Source organism: Protobothrops mucrosquamatus, unplaced genomic scaffold (assembly GCF_001527695.2).
Source record: "Protobothrops mucrosquamatus isolate PMUCROS unplaced genomic scaffold, P.Mucros_1.0 scaffold4590, whole genome shotgun sequence".
Taxonomy (NCBI): domain Eukaryota; kingdom Metazoa; phylum Chordata; class Lepidosauria; order Squamata; family Viperidae; genus Protobothrops; species Protobothrops mucrosquamatus.
The window spans coordinates 19022-35556 of record NW_015390493.1 but is presented as its reverse complement, the minus strand read 5'-3'; the positions used below and the strand labels follow the sequence as shown (position 1 = coordinate 35556).

General features: G+C 41.9%; 1 protein-coding gene across 1 annotated transcript in view; it reads left to right on the top strand.

Annotated features, from left to right (window-relative positions):
* The window catches only part of LOC107299137 (disks large homolog 2-like), a gene marked incomplete at its 5' end in the record, with an annotated part of 33022 nt that extends 17343 nt beyond the window's left edge, over positions 1–15679 (top strand). The window contains 4 exons of the mRNA XM_015828505.1: positions 9708–9877; positions 10740–10876; positions 12081–12225; positions 15516–15679. Coding sequence (XP_015683991.1) covers positions 9708–9877; positions 10740–10876; positions 12081–12225; positions 15516–15679 — 616 coding nt within the window. The remainder of the gene's footprint in view (positions 1–9707; positions 9878–10739; positions 10877–12080; positions 12226–15515) is intronic.
* Positions 15680–16535: the final 856 nt, after the last annotated feature.

The following is a 16535-nucleotide window of genomic DNA, read 5'->3' as shown; positions in this document are numbered from 1 at the left end:
TCTCTCTCTCTCTCTCTCTCTCTCTCTCTCTCTCTCTCTCTCTCTCTCTCTCTCTCTCTCTCTCTCTCTCTCTCTCTCTCTCTCTCTCTCTCTCTCTCTCTCTCTCTCTCTCTCTCTCTCTCTCTCTCTCTCTCTCTCTCTCTCTCTCCTTGAAGAAGAAGAAGAAATGGGTGGAATTTTGCCCCGGGGGTTTGTTGTGACTCTTTGATTTGTTGGCGTATTTGTCAAATACAAATCCAGTCCAGAGAGCTAAAGAGGAAAAGATGAAAGCTGCCTGCAACATAGCAATTTGGAGCAGGAGTATGTGTCGCAACCAGTTTTCTGGCTTGGAGTGAGAAGCTGCTTTGGCTTTTTCCCCGGAGTGACTTTTCCGAAACTCCGATTGACAGGTATTAGGTAGCTACGAAGGCACCTTACCTTCATCTGGGTTCACATTTTTAACCCCAAGCAAGACAACGTCGTTTTGTGGCACCTACTTGCGACCCTTACCAGCATTGCTCACCAGTTCTGAAAAAAATTCAGAAGGCTGAGAGCATCTGATTATATCTGGAGCGAAGGAGTAAGTATTGACTTCTTTTAAGACTGTTGTCGTTCTGTTAGATGCAGGGAAAATAAAATGGAAAGATATTTATGCCTTTCTTCTTTCTGCCTTCTTCTGGTGAACATAACACATGGAAGACATAGAAGACCTAGAATAACAGAGTTGGAAGGGACCTTGGAGGTCATCTAGTCCAACCCCCTGCTCAGGCAGGAAAGCTAGACCATATCAGTCAAATCATTGTCCAATCTTTTCTTAAAAACTTCCCGTGTTGGTGCAGCCACAACTTCTGGAGGCAAGTTGTTCTACTGATTAATTGTTCTAACAGTCAGGAAGTTTCTCCTTAGTTCTAGGTTGCTTCTCTCCTTGATTAGTTTCCATCCATTGTTTCTTGTCTTGCCCTCAGGTGCTTTGGAGAATAGCTTGACTCCCTCTTCTTTGGGGCAACCCCTGAGATATTGGAAGTCTGCTATTCCTTGCTTACTATTTGCTGATTCTGGCAGAATGGGTGGTTAATCCAGATCCTCGCTTCCTGCTGTATCATTTCACCGATATCAACTTTTCCTAACTTTGAATTCTGAAAGTATAACAGATGGTTCAGTTGTTCAGGAAGGAAGTGGAGCATTGATGGAACAATATTAGCATTACTAAAGGAGAATATTTGTATATTGGGATGAGGGGTCCTTGGTGCTCTCTGAGCTTGCTTATTTTCTTGCCGGCGTTTCATTACTCAAAGTAGGTAACAGCATCAGTGCTGCTAAAGAGTGGGGTTTTGCTCTCAGCACACATCCACGAACACCAACTTGCAGTCAGAAGACATGATGATAACTCTTTAATTTCACAACATATGGACAGACTTAACCATAGTTTCATTTGGGAAAATGTGACCATCCTAGACAAAGCCAAGTAAAAAACAAAATGCTAGAAAATTTCTAGAAGCCTGGCACTCTGACAGATTAGCCATCAACAGACACATAGACATCAACAATGTCTATAGATTATGCAAAAGAGACAATCAACCAGCCAAAAAGACCCAAGCTCCTCTAAACCAACAATCAGCACCCAGAAAGCAATAGCACTTAGACTTATATACCGCTTCACAGTGCTTTACAGCCCTGTCTAAGCAGTTTACAGAGTCAGTATTGCCCCCAACAATCTGGGTCCTCATTTTACTGACCTCAGAAGGATGGAAGGCTGAGTTAACCTTGAGCTGGTCAAGATCGAACTGCTGGCAGTGGGCAGAGTTAACCTGCAATACTGCATTCTAAGCACTGCGCCACCATGGCTTTGATAGTAATAGCAATAGCACTTAGACTTATATACTGCTTCACAGTGCTTTACAGCCCTCTCTAAGCAGTTTACAGAGTCAGTATTGCCCCCAACAATTTGGGTCCTCATTTTACCGACCTCAGAAGAATGGAAGACTGAGTCAACCTTGAGCCGGTCAGAATCGAACTCCTGGAGTAAGCAGTGAGTTAGCCTGCAATAAGTACTACATTCTAACCACTGTGCCACCACGGCTCTTAGATTAACTCCATTAGAACAGCATAGATTAGCTCCAAGATTAACATCAGACCAACAATCAAGTAAACAATATCCCAATCAAGAAACTGCCAAACAAACCAAAAGTAAGCAGCCCAACCAGAGAAAGTCTTAAGACCACCCATACCAACACTGAGAGGGCAAGCCACTAGAATATAAACTGAGAGCAAACCTCACTCTTTACTAGCACTGATGATGTTACCTAGTTTGGGTCATGAAACATCTGCCAGAAAATCAGCAAGCTCAGAGAGCACCAAGGAATTCTCAAGATTAGCATTTCTAGTGTCTAGGTTTGAAAAGGGAGTGTGGGAATGGTCAGCCCCAATTTTGCATGTTCCAGAGATATTTTTCCTGGCATCTTCAGGAAGGGTGGCCAGTTTTGGAAACTGTAGTACAGATAGTCCTCAACTTACAACAGTTCACTTAGTGACCGAAGTTACAACGGCACTGAAAAAAGAGACTGATGGCCATTTTTCACCGTTATGACCATTGCAGCATTCTTCCCCCACGCTGCCCCCCCACGGTCACAGGATTTACATTCGGATGCTTGACAACTGACTCACATTTATGACGTTCACGTGATCACCGTTGGTGACCTAGTGACAAGCAAAGTCAATGGGGAAAGCCAGATTCACTTAACAACTGTGTTACTAATTTAACAACTTCAGTGATTCACTTAACAAATGTGAGAAGAGAAGAGAAGAGAGAAGAGAAGAGAAGAGAAGAGGGGAGTGGGAAGGAGAGGAGAAGAGAAGAGAAGAGAAGGAAGAGGGGAGTGGGAAGGGGAAGGGGAGGAGAAGAGAAGAGAAGGAAGAGGGGAGTGGGAAGGGGAGGAGAAGAGAAAAGAGAAGAGAAGAGAAAAGAAGAGAAGGAAGAGGGGAGTGGGAAGGGGAGGAGAAGAGAAGAGAAGAGAAGAGGGGAGTGGGAAGGGGAAGAGAAAAGAAGAGAAGGAAGAGGGGAGTGGGAAGGAGAAGAGAAGAGGGGAGGGGAATGAGGGGAAGGGAGGAGAGGGGAGAAGGGAGAGGAGAGGGGAGTGAGGAGGGGAGGAGTGGAGAGAGGGGAGGGGAGAGAAGAGAACAGAGCAGAACAGAATAGAATACTTTATTGGCCAAGTCATTAGATACACAAGGAAATGGTCTCCAGTGCATAAGCTTTCAGTGTACGTAAAAGCAACAAGTCATAAATCATGATCAAAATGACTGCAACAATATGTTTCACTTTTCCTCCTATTACTACTACTCCTACTTTGAGGGTTTGTGATTGCTGGGCGTCTTACTATCTATTTTGATTTGGCCTTAAAAGAGCTTGCAAGGGTAGAATTTGACAGGTTGTTTTCTCATAATGAGGTTGACTCCCAGGGATTCAAGCGGAACAGGTAGTACGTGGCTTCAAGACAAAGCTTGAAATAGTGGACAGATGGCTGCTCAAATTGACGTTCAGAGAGTTCTTTGGTGTCCAAATCCATACCCTCTTTGTGAGATTTAGATACAATTAACTCTACGGGAAAACTTTAAGGAATCTCACATGTAATCAAGCCTGGCTGTTATAGGTGTTATTTGATTATTTAGCCCATGGCGCGTGAAATTGGCGCGATAAAGAATTATTTTATACAGGTAGGCCTTGACTTGCAAACATTCATCTAGTGACGGCTTGAAGTTACAATGGCACTGAAAAAAATGGCTTATAACCTGTTTTCGCACTTACAACCATCGCAAGATCCCCACAGTCACATGTACAAAATTCAGATGCTTAGCAACTGGCATGTATTTAACAGAATAACAGAGTTAGAAACGATGTTGGAGGTCTCGTAGTCTAGTGATTCACTTAAGAACCATGGCAAAAAAAGGTCATAAAATTGGGCATCACTTACTTAACAACTGCCTTGCATAGCATTACATTCTGATGCCAATTGTGTTATGCAATGGAATGGAATGGAATGGAATGGAATAGAATAGAATAGAATAGAATAGAATAGAATAGAATAGAATAGAATAGAATAGAATAGAAGAAGGAATGAATAGAATAGAATAGAAAATGGAATGGAATAGAATAGAATAGAATAGAATAGAATAGAAAATGGAATGGAATAGAATAGAATAGAATAGAATAGAATAGAATAGAATAGAATAGAATAGAATAGAATAGAATAGAATATGGAATGGAATGGAATGGAATGGAATGGAATGGAATGGAATGGAATAGAATAGAATAGAATAGAATAGAATAGAATAGAATAGAATATGGAATGGAACAGAACGGAACGGAATGGAATGGAATAATTGTACCCTACTCAGTTTGGGAAAAATACATAGTGGACCTTATTAAGTAGACAAATCATTTAAATCCATTTTTGGTCTGTTTCCGTATTATTGTTTGGGACAGTTTTGCCATTCAGAGATCTAAATAAATGGGCTTCCAAAAAGAATGCCAGCAGCATGTCAGATGTAGCTCAGTCTGAAATGGAGGATGACAATTAACACTCGCAGAGTTGCGACAAATGTGTTTCTTAGTCTCTTTGCAAAAAAGAAAGAGAGAGAGAAAGAGAGAGAAAGAGAGATTATATCAAACAGCAACCACACCTTCATCAAGCTTGCTACACCTGTACCGCTGGCTTTAGTGCTTAGCTTAATAGAGAATCACAGAGCAAAACTGGAACTTTTTTTATTTTGTCAGTTAAAGTATGTCTTCAAATAGTGTGCGCGTGGTATGTGTGATTAGCAAAACTTATTCACCTCCGAAATGGAAATAAAATTTCGTGCTGCTGTTCCCTCTGTCTTAATCATGTCTACTGAGATCTATTTCCGATCACGCATCGTTTATTCGGTGGAAAGCAGTTTAATTTATTTTTATATAGATTGCATGGTATTTTGTAATTGCTCCAGCCTGAGATTTTTCCTAGCAAATTGTTATGAATCCTGAGAATGTTTATTTTGCCTTCTGTTGAGCTATAGCTTATACTTAACTAGGTATAAAAATAGCGAGTGCCTAGTTTTTAATTATTATTTTTCCTGTCCTGCTGGGATTTTTCATCCTGTAGTTTGCTGTCCTAAGGCACAACTTAAATAAAAGTAGGTTTTCTTATTTTATGTTTGGGAACCACCCCGACAACAATACTATTTAGAAGCCCGTTTAATAAATGGGCTTCTAAATAAATTTACTATTTACATAGCAAATAAAGCTATCCCATTGGACAACCAGTTGTTGTTTTTTTAACAGAAGCCACCAGGCTGGCTGGGCAAAGCTGGAAATTCTAGCTGCCATAAAGGTAGTCCTCAACTTATAAATGATCGCTTAGCAACCATTTGACATTAAGATGGACCTGCCTGGAGGTATTTATAATCTGGATTCAAAAATCCAACAGTCAGGCCAAATTGTGGCAACCTGTAAAAAAAATGAAAATGAAGATAATGGGGAAATAGGAGCGGAAAAGGGGCAAAGGAAAAAAGTGTAGGGCAGTGATGGCGAACCTTTTAGAGACCGAGTGCCCAAACTGCAACCCAAAACCACTTATGTATAATAATAATAATAATAATAATAATAATAATAATAACAACAACAACAACAACAATAATAATAATAATAATAATAATAATAATAATAATAATAATAATGATGATGATGATGATGATGATGATGATGATGATGATGATGATGTTGGAAGGGACCTTGGAGGTCATCGATTCCAACCCCCTGCTCAGGCAGGAACCCTACACCATTTCAGACAAATGGCTGTCCAGTCTCTTCTTAAAAACTTCCAGTGTTGGAGCATTCACCGCTTCTGGAGAGGCAGGTTGTTCCATTGGTTAATTGTTCTAACTGTCAGGAAGTTTCTCCTTAGTTCTGAAGTTGCTTCTCTCCTTGATCAGTTTCCATCCGTTGCTTCTCATCCTGCCTTCAGGCGCCTTGGAGAATAGCTTGACTCCCTCTTCTTTGGGGCAGCCCCTGAGATATTGGAAGACTGCTATCGTGTCCCCCCTCGTCCTTCTCTTCGTTAAACTAGACATACCCAATTCCAGCAACCATTCCTTATATGTTTTAGCCTCCAGTCCCCTAATCATCTTTGTTGCTCTTCTCTGTACTCTTTCTAGAGTCTCAACATCTTTTTTACATCGTGGTGACCAAAACTGGATGCGGTATTCCAAGTGTGGCCTTACTAAGCCGTTGTAAAGTGGTATTAATACTTCACGTGATCTTGATTCTATCCCTCTGTTAATGCAGCCTAGCACTGTGTTGGCCTTTTTGGCAGCTGCAGCACACGGTTGGCTCCTATTTAAGTGATTGTCCACTAGGACTCCGAGATCCCTCTCACAGGGTGCTGAGTGGGCATGGCCCACTCGGTGGGCGTGGCTACAGTGGCCATGGCAGACTGGGTGAGTGTGGCCAGGGTAGGCGTGGCCAGCTCGATGTTGCTCACGTCCTGCTTGTCTTCTCCAAACTCACGCCCACCATCGCTTCCAAAGGCTGTCTGCTCACTCACTCGCTCTCGCTGCACTCCCGCCAAAACCTGCTCCTTTTATAGGTTCCCCTCTCCCTGCCCAGCTCTCACAGCTATTCCCGCGAGAGTGCTGCTAGATTCAGTTGCCCTCCCCTCTCCAGTTCCCACTAGTCAGGCCACATGGAGAGGGGGAGGGGAACGTCCCTCTGGCGTGCGTGCCGACAGAAAGGGCTCTGTGGGCCCAGTCTGGCCCCCGTGCCATAGGTTCGCCACCACGGGTATAGGGCAACTGGGGACAGAAAAAGAAAAACATTGACTCCTGACTCCTTTTGGCACAGTAGAGTAAGGTAATAACATAAAACCTCGACTTTTTACTTTTATAGCCTATTATTCAGCCTGTTTCTACCATCTGAAATGGTATAGGTTCTCCTGCTTGAGCAGGGGGCTGGACTAGAAGACCTCCAAGGTCCCTTCCAGCTTCTATTCTATTCTATTCTATTCTATTCTATTCTATTCTATTCTATTCTATTCTATTCTATTCTATTCTGCCTCTTTTGATCCTGTCCAGATTTTGGACACCCCTGATTTCCGCCCTTTAAAAAGACAATTATAAGCCTGGATTTCAAATTAATATTTAGGGAAATTACAACTGTAAACGTAAATTAATTTCAATGTCCTAGACCAGGGGTAGGCAACCTTGGCTCTTTTATGACTCGTGGACTTCAACTCCCAGAATTCCTGAGTCAGCATGGGGGAACATGGCCCCTTCATGACTCGTGAACTTCAACTCCCAGAATTCCTGAGCCAGCATGGCTCAGCTTGGAAACCTCTCCCTTTCCCCTCAGCGTGGCTGGCTCAGGAATTCTGGGAGTTGAAGTCCACAAGTCATAAAAGAGCCAAGGTTGCCTACCCCTGCCCTATACAGATAGGCCTCAATTTACGACTGTAAGCCTGCCCATGACTGTGTATTAAGGTGGACATTACTGCATAGACATTGGGACCATTGTGTGACCAGACTTGATTTTATGATCTTTTTTTGCAGCAGTCTTTATGTAAATCACCAAGGTCGTTAATTGAATGTGATGGTTATTAAGCAAATCCATTGTCCACAATGGGTGGGTTTTTTTTGCCAGAAACCCTTTTTTTTGGCAAAAAAACCCCATTGTAAATAGTGGTCATATGATCATAGAATGCAGCAAACAGCAGTTGTCAATTGCCCAAAATGTGATCATGTGGCCATGTCAGAACTTTGAATCTGAGTTGCAATCCATTTGTCAACATTCAGCTCGAGAATCCAAATAAAACTCCAGATTAATTCTGTTTCCGAATATCTTACAGTTTATTGAATACACTTAGTGGTTATGTCGAAGCAACACTAACTCTGAGGTTCCAACACCAGTTCATAGACTTAAACAATAATTTTCCCAGCCAACCCCCCCAACGTCTTACATAGTCCATATAAACAAGTTCACTTTGTTATGGGAACCGTCTGCTTCAAATCCACACCTGTTCTGGTGTCCTTGAAAAGGCTTCAGGCTCTCACTGTCTTCAGCGAAATCGTAGAGGTTTTGTTTCTCTATCTGACCGATTTGAAAATAACATCTCTCCCCGTAATCTAAAGGCAAGTTGAAATGGAGAGGCACGTAGCTGCCAAAGTTTCATCCTTGACACCATTATAACTCCAACTGTTCAGTAAATGACCTGCTGTAATTTGGGGACTTATGACCACAACTGAGCCCCAAGTTTCCATTTCTAAGCAACACAGTTCTTATCTGAGGTGTGCCCCATTTTATGACCTTTCTTGCCACAGTTGTTAAGTGAATCTGCAGTGGTTAAGTTAGTAACACAGTCGTTAGTGACTTCCCCGTTGATTTTGCTCCTCAGAGGTTCGCAAAAGGGGATTGCGTGACCCCTTTTTGCGACACTGCAACCCTCATAAATATGAGCCAGTTGATGAGCATCCAAATTTGGGTTACATGACTCCTGGGGATGCTGCAGTGGTCGTTCATGTGAAAAACAACCATACATTGTTTTTCCAGTGCTGTTGTAACCTCAAATGGTCACTAAATGAATGGTTTTTAAGTCGAGAACTACCAGTATTCTATTTCTTTGTACACCAATGATACAAAGGTTTGACATGGGTCTGTATCTCCTGCGAGTTCCTTTCCTTGAAAATATTCCAAGAATCCCACCATGTTTCCTGCACTGCTGACCATTTCCTTTCCCATGTTGAAATTACAATATATATTGTCACAATAGAATAGAATAGAATAGAATGGAATGGAATGGAATGGAATGGAATGGAATAGAATAGAATAGAATAGAATAGAATAGAATAGAATAGAATAGAATAGAATAGAAAACATGGAATAGAGAAGAGAAGAGAAGAGAAGAGAAGAGAAGAGAAGAGAAGAGAAGAGAAGAGAAAATATGGAGTGGAATGGAATGGAATGGAATAGAATGGAATGGAATGGAATAGAATGGAATGGAATGGAATGGAATGGAATGGAATAGAATGGAATGGAATGGAATAGAATGGAATAGAATAGAATAGAATAGAATAGAATAGAATAGAATAGAATAGAAAACATGGAATAGAGAAGAGAAGAGAAGAGAAGAGAAGAGAAGAGAAGAGAAGAGAAGAGAAGAGAAGAGAAGAGAAGAGAAGAGAAGAGAAGAGAAAATATGGAGTGGAATGGAATGGAATGGAATGGAATAGAATAGAATAGAATAGAATAGAATAGAATAGAATAGAATAGAATAGAATAACAGTATTGGAAGGGACTTTGGAGGTGTTCTAGTCCAAAGTCCTGGTTGGGCAGGAGACCCTATATTATTCCAAACAAATGGTTGTCTAATCTCTTCTTAAAATCTTCCAGTGTTGGAGCACCCACAAACTCTGGAGGCAAGTTATTCCACTGATTAATTGTTCTAACTGTCAGGAAATTTCTCCTAGGTTGCTTCTCTCATTGATTAGTTTCCATCCATTGCTCCTTGTCCTGCCTTCAGGCGCTTTGGAGAATAGCTTGACTCCCTCTTGTTTGTGGCAGCCCCTGAGATATTGGAACGTTGCTATCATGTCACCCCTTATCCTTCTTTTCATTAAACTAGACATACCCAATTACATTAAATTAAACTTGACATACCCAACATGCTATAATGGTCTCCTGTTCCTGTTGTTTTCCCCTCCAGAGTCAATGACTGCATTTTGCGGGTGAATGAGGTGGATGTGTCCGAAGTTTCCCACAGCAAAGCTGTTGAGGCGCTCAAGGAAGCCGGCTCCATAGTACGACTGTATGTCCGTCGGAGGAGACCTATTCTGGAGACTGTGGTGGAAATTAAACTGTACAAAGGACCAAAAGGTAATTATGGAAAATGGGGCAAACACACTAGAGGTAGTCCTCAACCTAGTTGGGACCAGAACTTCCTTAGCTAAGTGAGGCAGTAGTTAGGTGAATAGCAATAGCACTTAGACTTGTCTTTGGAGATTCTCAGTCATCCAGGTCTTTGACACCTCTGGTTTGAAAGAGGGGTCAAACAGACCATTTGTGTCCAAATTGAACAGCCCTCTCTCAACAGAGTGGAAGGGATCCGACATCATCTATCTCCAGTCTACAACACAGTCCTTTCAGCAGTTCCGAGAAGGCTCCACACCCATTTGCACCACTCAGGTGACCCTGAAGACACAGATAAGCCTCCAGGTAGCTTTAACGACTCTCTAAAAGAAGGCAAATGAACAGCTGTCTGCAAGGAGTATAAATCTTTCCACTCCCCACCATCCAGTCAGAGCTGAAGAAGCTTCTTGGATGAGAAGCGAAACGTCTTCAAAGAAAAACAAGAGAGTCCAGTTGCCTCCTGAAAAAATCACCTTTGGGAGCACTTAGAGTTACTTATATGCCACTTCACAGGGCTTTACAGCCTTCTTCAAGCGGTTTACAGAGTCAGCATATTTGCCCCCAACAATCTGGGTCCTCACTTTTTTCAGTGCTGTTGTAACTTTGAACGGTCTGAACTAAACGGACTGTTGTCAGTCAAAGACTCCCTGTATATGCTTCTTGTAGATAGGAGGGTGCTTCAGTTTGGCAAGATGTTGTCTGTGGAGCAATAAAGAACTCCACTTGGAAGTTCATCACGTGTCCTTCTTGGATGTGGGTGGCTGACCTAGCTTGCTTTTGAGCTTCATTCATTTTCAATAAACTTATCCTCCACTCCGTTTCCCTTGAGGTCTGGGATTCAGCATTGCCGGAGGCGTAGGAAATCAGCACATTCCTGGAGACAACAGCATCTATGTCACAAAAATTATTGATGGTGGAGCAGCCCAAAAGGATGGACGGTTGCAAGTAGGAGACAGGCTTCTTATGGTGAGAATTTGCACTGATTTTTTATTGATTGTGTGATAGAACTAGCAATAGCACTTAGACTTATATGCCGCTTCACAGTCCTTTACAGCCCTCTCTAAGCGGTTTACAGGGTCAGCATATTTGCCCCCAACAACCTGGGTCCGCATTTTACCTACCTTGGAAGGATGGAAGTCTGAGTCAACCTTGAACCGGTGAGACTCGAACTGCCAAACTGCTGGCAGCCATTAGTCAGCACAATTAGCATGCAATACTGCATTCTAACCACTGCGCCACCACAGCTCTTGGTGAAATATAACACATAATGCATACAGGATCTTACTAGTTTACTGTGCATCTTTGTACCTTCTCATTTCCTATTACGATCTACAGGTAGTAGATCCAATTGGACTTTCCATTAGCAACAGCAGTTGCATTTAGATTTACAGTACATACCATCCCATAGTGCTTTACAGCACTCTTTGGGAAGTTTACAATGTAGAAGCATTTATTTGCATATTATCCTCAACAATCTGGTCCTCATTTTACCGATCTTGGAAGGAGGGAGGAAGGCCAAGTCAGCCTCAAGCCCTATCAGAATCAAACTCCAGACTGTGAGCAGAGTTTGCCTGCAATACTGCACTTTAACCACTGCACCGCCATTATCTTCTTCCAAGAATGTATTTTGTTTTAGTTTTTTTATTTCCCAGTCCAGCTTGCAGCTCTGGGATTTTATAATAATAATAATAATAATGATGATGATGATAAAGTTGGAAGGGACCTTGGAGGTCATCTAGTCCAACCCCCTGCTCAGGCAGGAAACCTTATACCATTTCGGACAAATGCTGTCCAGTCTCTTCTTAAAAACTTCCAGTGTTGGAGCATTCACCGCTTCTGGAGCCAGGTTGTTCCACTGGTTAATTGTTCTAACTGTCAGGAAGTTTCTCCTTAGTTCTAGGTTGCTTCTCTCTTTGATTAGTTCCCTCACCCGTTTACTAAATAGATTCAGTCCTGCGTAGCTTCTCCAGTCCAAAATTCATAACCTGAACCGGCCATCTGAAAAGCTGCATTTGAACGATAAACTACCTTATTTGTCACACGGAATTGGCGTAATTTACTGTACTCTTTGAGTAAACAGTTGTCTTCTTTTGATTAGCATGTGAACAAATGGCTGCTCAGTTTCCACATCAGGCCAGCTTAATCCACCATTCTCTCTGCTCTCATTTAGGTAAATAATTACAGTTTAGAAGAAGTAACACACGAAGAAGCGGTAGCAATATTGAAGAATACATCGGATGTAGTCTATTTAAAAGTGGGAAAGCCAACCACCATCTATATGACCGACCCCTATGGCCCTCCAGATATTACTCATCGTAAGTTATGATATACAAGCTCTTTCTGGGATGTTGCTGTCAAATTCTAAATGTTTGAGTGACATTTTAAGGATAAAGTACCAAACAGAGATTCAGAATAAATGATTCTCAATCAAATGTCCTGAAGCACCTTCAGTGAGTAATTGTGGAGAAGGGAGATAAGAAACTCGTGTGATTGAAACCATAATTCTGGGGGAGGGAAGGAGGTTAATCTAACCAAGGTGTAGGATCACTTAAATTGCTCCAAAACTCATAGGAGAAGAGGAGAACAGTGTGTGTGTGGGGGTGGAGTTAAGGGAGTCATCAGCCTAGAGTTTTACTTTCCCACAAATGGCTTAAGTCCAGCCTCTCTTCAATTCCATTGACTCTTATCTGGCACCAATTTAGTATTGTACAAGAGGTCCTTGGTGCTCTCTGAGCTTGGTTGTTTATTTGCAGATGGTTCATTACCCAACTAAGTAACGTCATCAGTGTTAATAACAGCCTAATCAAGAAAGCACCAAGACTTGGAAAGTTAGTTGGCAAAGGAAGAAAGCTAGAGTAAGACTGAAGAAAACAGAAGCTTTGACCTATTAGAGGGGATATTATATTATCAATTAGATGTTTGAATATGGTTAAGAATAGATTGCTAGAAACAGAAATATTTTTATAACTAGATAGAGAAGATGGGTAATCAGAATATCATATTTTGGCATGAAAAGGGAAATAAGAAAATGCTAAGAGGTTTGAACAAGGGAAGCTTTTGGTTACCCAAACATAACTTGTTTTGAAACTATAAATGATAGGGATATTTTGAATATGGATGGGAAATTAAAACTGGGGGGAAAAAGCAAAAATAGGATACTGACTGAATAAATGGATATTGAGTGCAAATAGAAAAGATATTTTAAACTGCTATCATTGATACAATTAGAAAACTAATAAATGCTGATATTCAACTGTATATCTATTAACAACAATAAGAATTGTATTTGCTTAATGTGGAAAAATGTTTTATTACTGGAAGAAGAGAGGAGGTATTGGATGGTGTAATATTGGATTTAGTTTGAAGAAGCTTATATGTACCATGGAATTACTAATGGAACCAGTCAACACATTGTCTATTAAGCACTTGTTTGTAAAAATAGAAAATTAATAATATATATATATATCCAAATTTCTTTTTCTGACAAAGAGTTAAAGAATTAAATTAACTCTTTGTCAGAAAAAGAAAATTGGATTTAAAATGTTTCGCAGTTGCGACTTGAGCCTGCTTAACGCCCCACCAAGAACACTCCCACCAAAATTGACAGGGTGAGCCAGTGGTGGAATTCAGCTGATTTGCACCAGTTCGGTAGAACCGGTAGCTAAATTTTGTTGAGTTTGGAGAACCGGCTGAACCCATGCTGCTTCTGGAAGTCCGTTCTAGGCCTGGGATGTCACTTCCGGAAGTCTGTTCTAGGCCTGGTAGAGGCCTTCCAAGCCTAGAACAGCCCAAAGGAAGTGCATTGATGTCACTTCCGGAAGTCCGTTCTAGGACTTGGAGGTCTGGAGGAAGCCTCCCAGGCCTAGAACAGCCCACAGGAAGTGCATGGATGTCACTTCCGGAAGTGCATTCTAGGCCTCAGAGGCCCAGACCTGCATCCAATGCAGAGAACTGGATGTTCAGGTATTTGAATCCCACCACTGGGGTGAGCCACTTTTATATAAACAGAAAGCAAAGCCCACTCCCTTCCAGCACTAATGATGTTACCTACCTGGGTAATGAAACGTCCGCAAGAAAACATCCAAGCCCAGAGAGCGCCAAGGATCCCACAGTTCAACCCTGAGATACAAATATTCTCTTCTATCATTACAAACATCTCTTTGGAGGTCCTACAGCTAAGCATCTGAGCCCTAGTTTAAGGTGACCAACTTTTTTACAATGAAAAGGAGGACACAAATAAATTGAAGAAAAAAATATCGTAAATAAAAGAAACATTTTATTCATTGCAACAATAATACAGACAACTTGCATGTGCAAAGTTTGCCAGCCGGGTGTTTTGGCACGCTCAGCAGCAATTCCGATTGGCTTTCGAAAGCCAATAGTGGGAGTAGCACAGCTCATGCAAAAGTTAAAAAAAAAACCCATCAAAAAAAAAGGTGCCGAAACGCCGTTCTGAGCATTCTATGAGGGGAAAAAAAGCCCTGCAGATTAGTCTTCAAATATCAAAAAGGAGGACATGAAGGAGGACACTTTTTGAGGGAGGACAGAACTTACAAAAGGAGGACTGTCCTCCCTAAAGGAGGACAGTTGGTCACCTTACCTAGTTAAACCTTTGAAGAGTATTAATGGTAAATGCCAGTCATTCAATACTTTAAGCCAGAGTTTCTCAACCTTTTTGGCTTTGTGGACTGTCAAAGGGGGGGTGGGGGCAGAGGAGATGGTTCTGCGTTAGTTCGGGCAAGCGCATATGCCACTCACACAAATGGAATGCACATGCTTGCCCACTGCTCACACAAGTGGGGATGCACACATGCACACTCGCCCACCACTGCCACGGCCCGGTTCCGAAGGGTTCAAGGCCCGGTAGTAAGTGGGCCATAGCCCAGGGGTTGGAGACCCCTGGTTTAAGCCTTGATCCCTTAAAATTCCTAAAATCCTTTCCATGTATTCCTATTTGCAAAACCAGATGAATTACAGAATTTTCTGTAGTATCTCGGCCTGCACATCTTCCTTCCCCTGTCCTGACCACTTTCTACAGGGGGACAATCGAGAGCATCCTGTCATACAGCATCACAGTCTGGTTTGGAGGCATCACTGCTTCAGACAGGAAGGCGGTGCAGAGAGTGGTGAGAATGGCCAAAAAGATCATTGGCAGTTCCCTCCCTCCCATCCAGGACATGGCACAGAAGCGCTGCTTGAGCAGGGTCCGTAAGATTATCTGGGACACTACACATCCTCTTCATGACCTGTTTTCCTTGTTACCTTCTGGGAGGGGGCTTTGTGGTATCCGAAGCAGAACATCCAGATTCAGCCAGAGTTTCATTCCATACAGCATTAATCGTGTGAACTCTCAAGCTTCCTCCTTCCGTTATATATTCAAGATGGACAATATTTACTATTTATTTGCTACGTATATGTAGAGATGTGGGTCTATACATATGTTGTTCATAGTATGTTTAGGTGTGTGTCATGTATGTGTTTCACTTTGAGAGCAGGCAACTAAATTTCATTTTTGATGTGTGCCATTGTGCCCACAGTATAAAAATGACAATAAAGTTTATCTTATTTTATCTAACTATCTTTGCATGTCTTCTTTAACCTGCAGCTTATTCCCCATCAATGGAAAACCACATCCTGTCTCCAGGCAACAACGGCACTTTAGAATACAAGACCTCTTTGGCCCCCATCTCGCCTGGAAGATACTCACCTATCCCAAAGCACATGCTAGTGGAAGATGACTACCCCAGGTCAGATATTCATCTTTACTGAGTGCCTTTGATTGATTTGCTGGCTTCCAGGAACATGATTTTGATGCTAGGATTAGGGCCTCGGTAGTGTATAATCCTTTGGATAATCACATTATACAGGATAGAGACAGTTATGATCCCATCTGGCTGTCTCTTCAGTTAATAAGGAGATTGTGCTCTTTAAATCTTAAAAGAGATTTAACTCAATAAGTTAATGGTTAGAAACATGAGCCAAACTAGAATCGGAGAGGGATAACTAAGAGTTTGGAGTGAATAACCAGGAGGAATTTCCTTTGCGCCACTGTTTCTCTTTATTGTAATTTTTTTTTTTTGCCTCATCCTGTCCCAAAAAAGGCCAGGATTTCATTCTGTTTTCTTTCTGTCTGTCTGTCTGATCATTTAGAAACATCATGTTTGATCCCCTTTGCTGTTTCTCTGTCCACCGCATTCTGTCTTACCTTGTAATTGTGTGAGATTTGAGTTGTCCCTTGTCGCCCCTAACTAAGCAGTAGGTAATTTGAATTTCTGTCTAGCTTAGGGGTAGGCAACCTTGGCTCTTTTACGACTCGTGGACTTCAACTCCCAGAATTCCTGAGCCAGCATGGCTGGCTCAGGAATTCTGGGAGTTGAAGTCCACGAGTCATAAAAGAGCCAAGGTTGCCTACCCCTGGTCTAGCTCAACTGTATGGTTTCCCCCTCAGTTTTGGACCTGTGGGGCATCACTTCCCATCCCACAAGGCTGTTTGTGGATCTCTCAGGCTCCTTGGTCTTTGTATGTGAATACGATGCCCGCATGAGGAAAGATTGGAAAAGGAATTCCCTTTCACCTTCTGCTGAAGTAGCAGGAAAAAAAGAAATTTTTGATATTTAGAAAATTT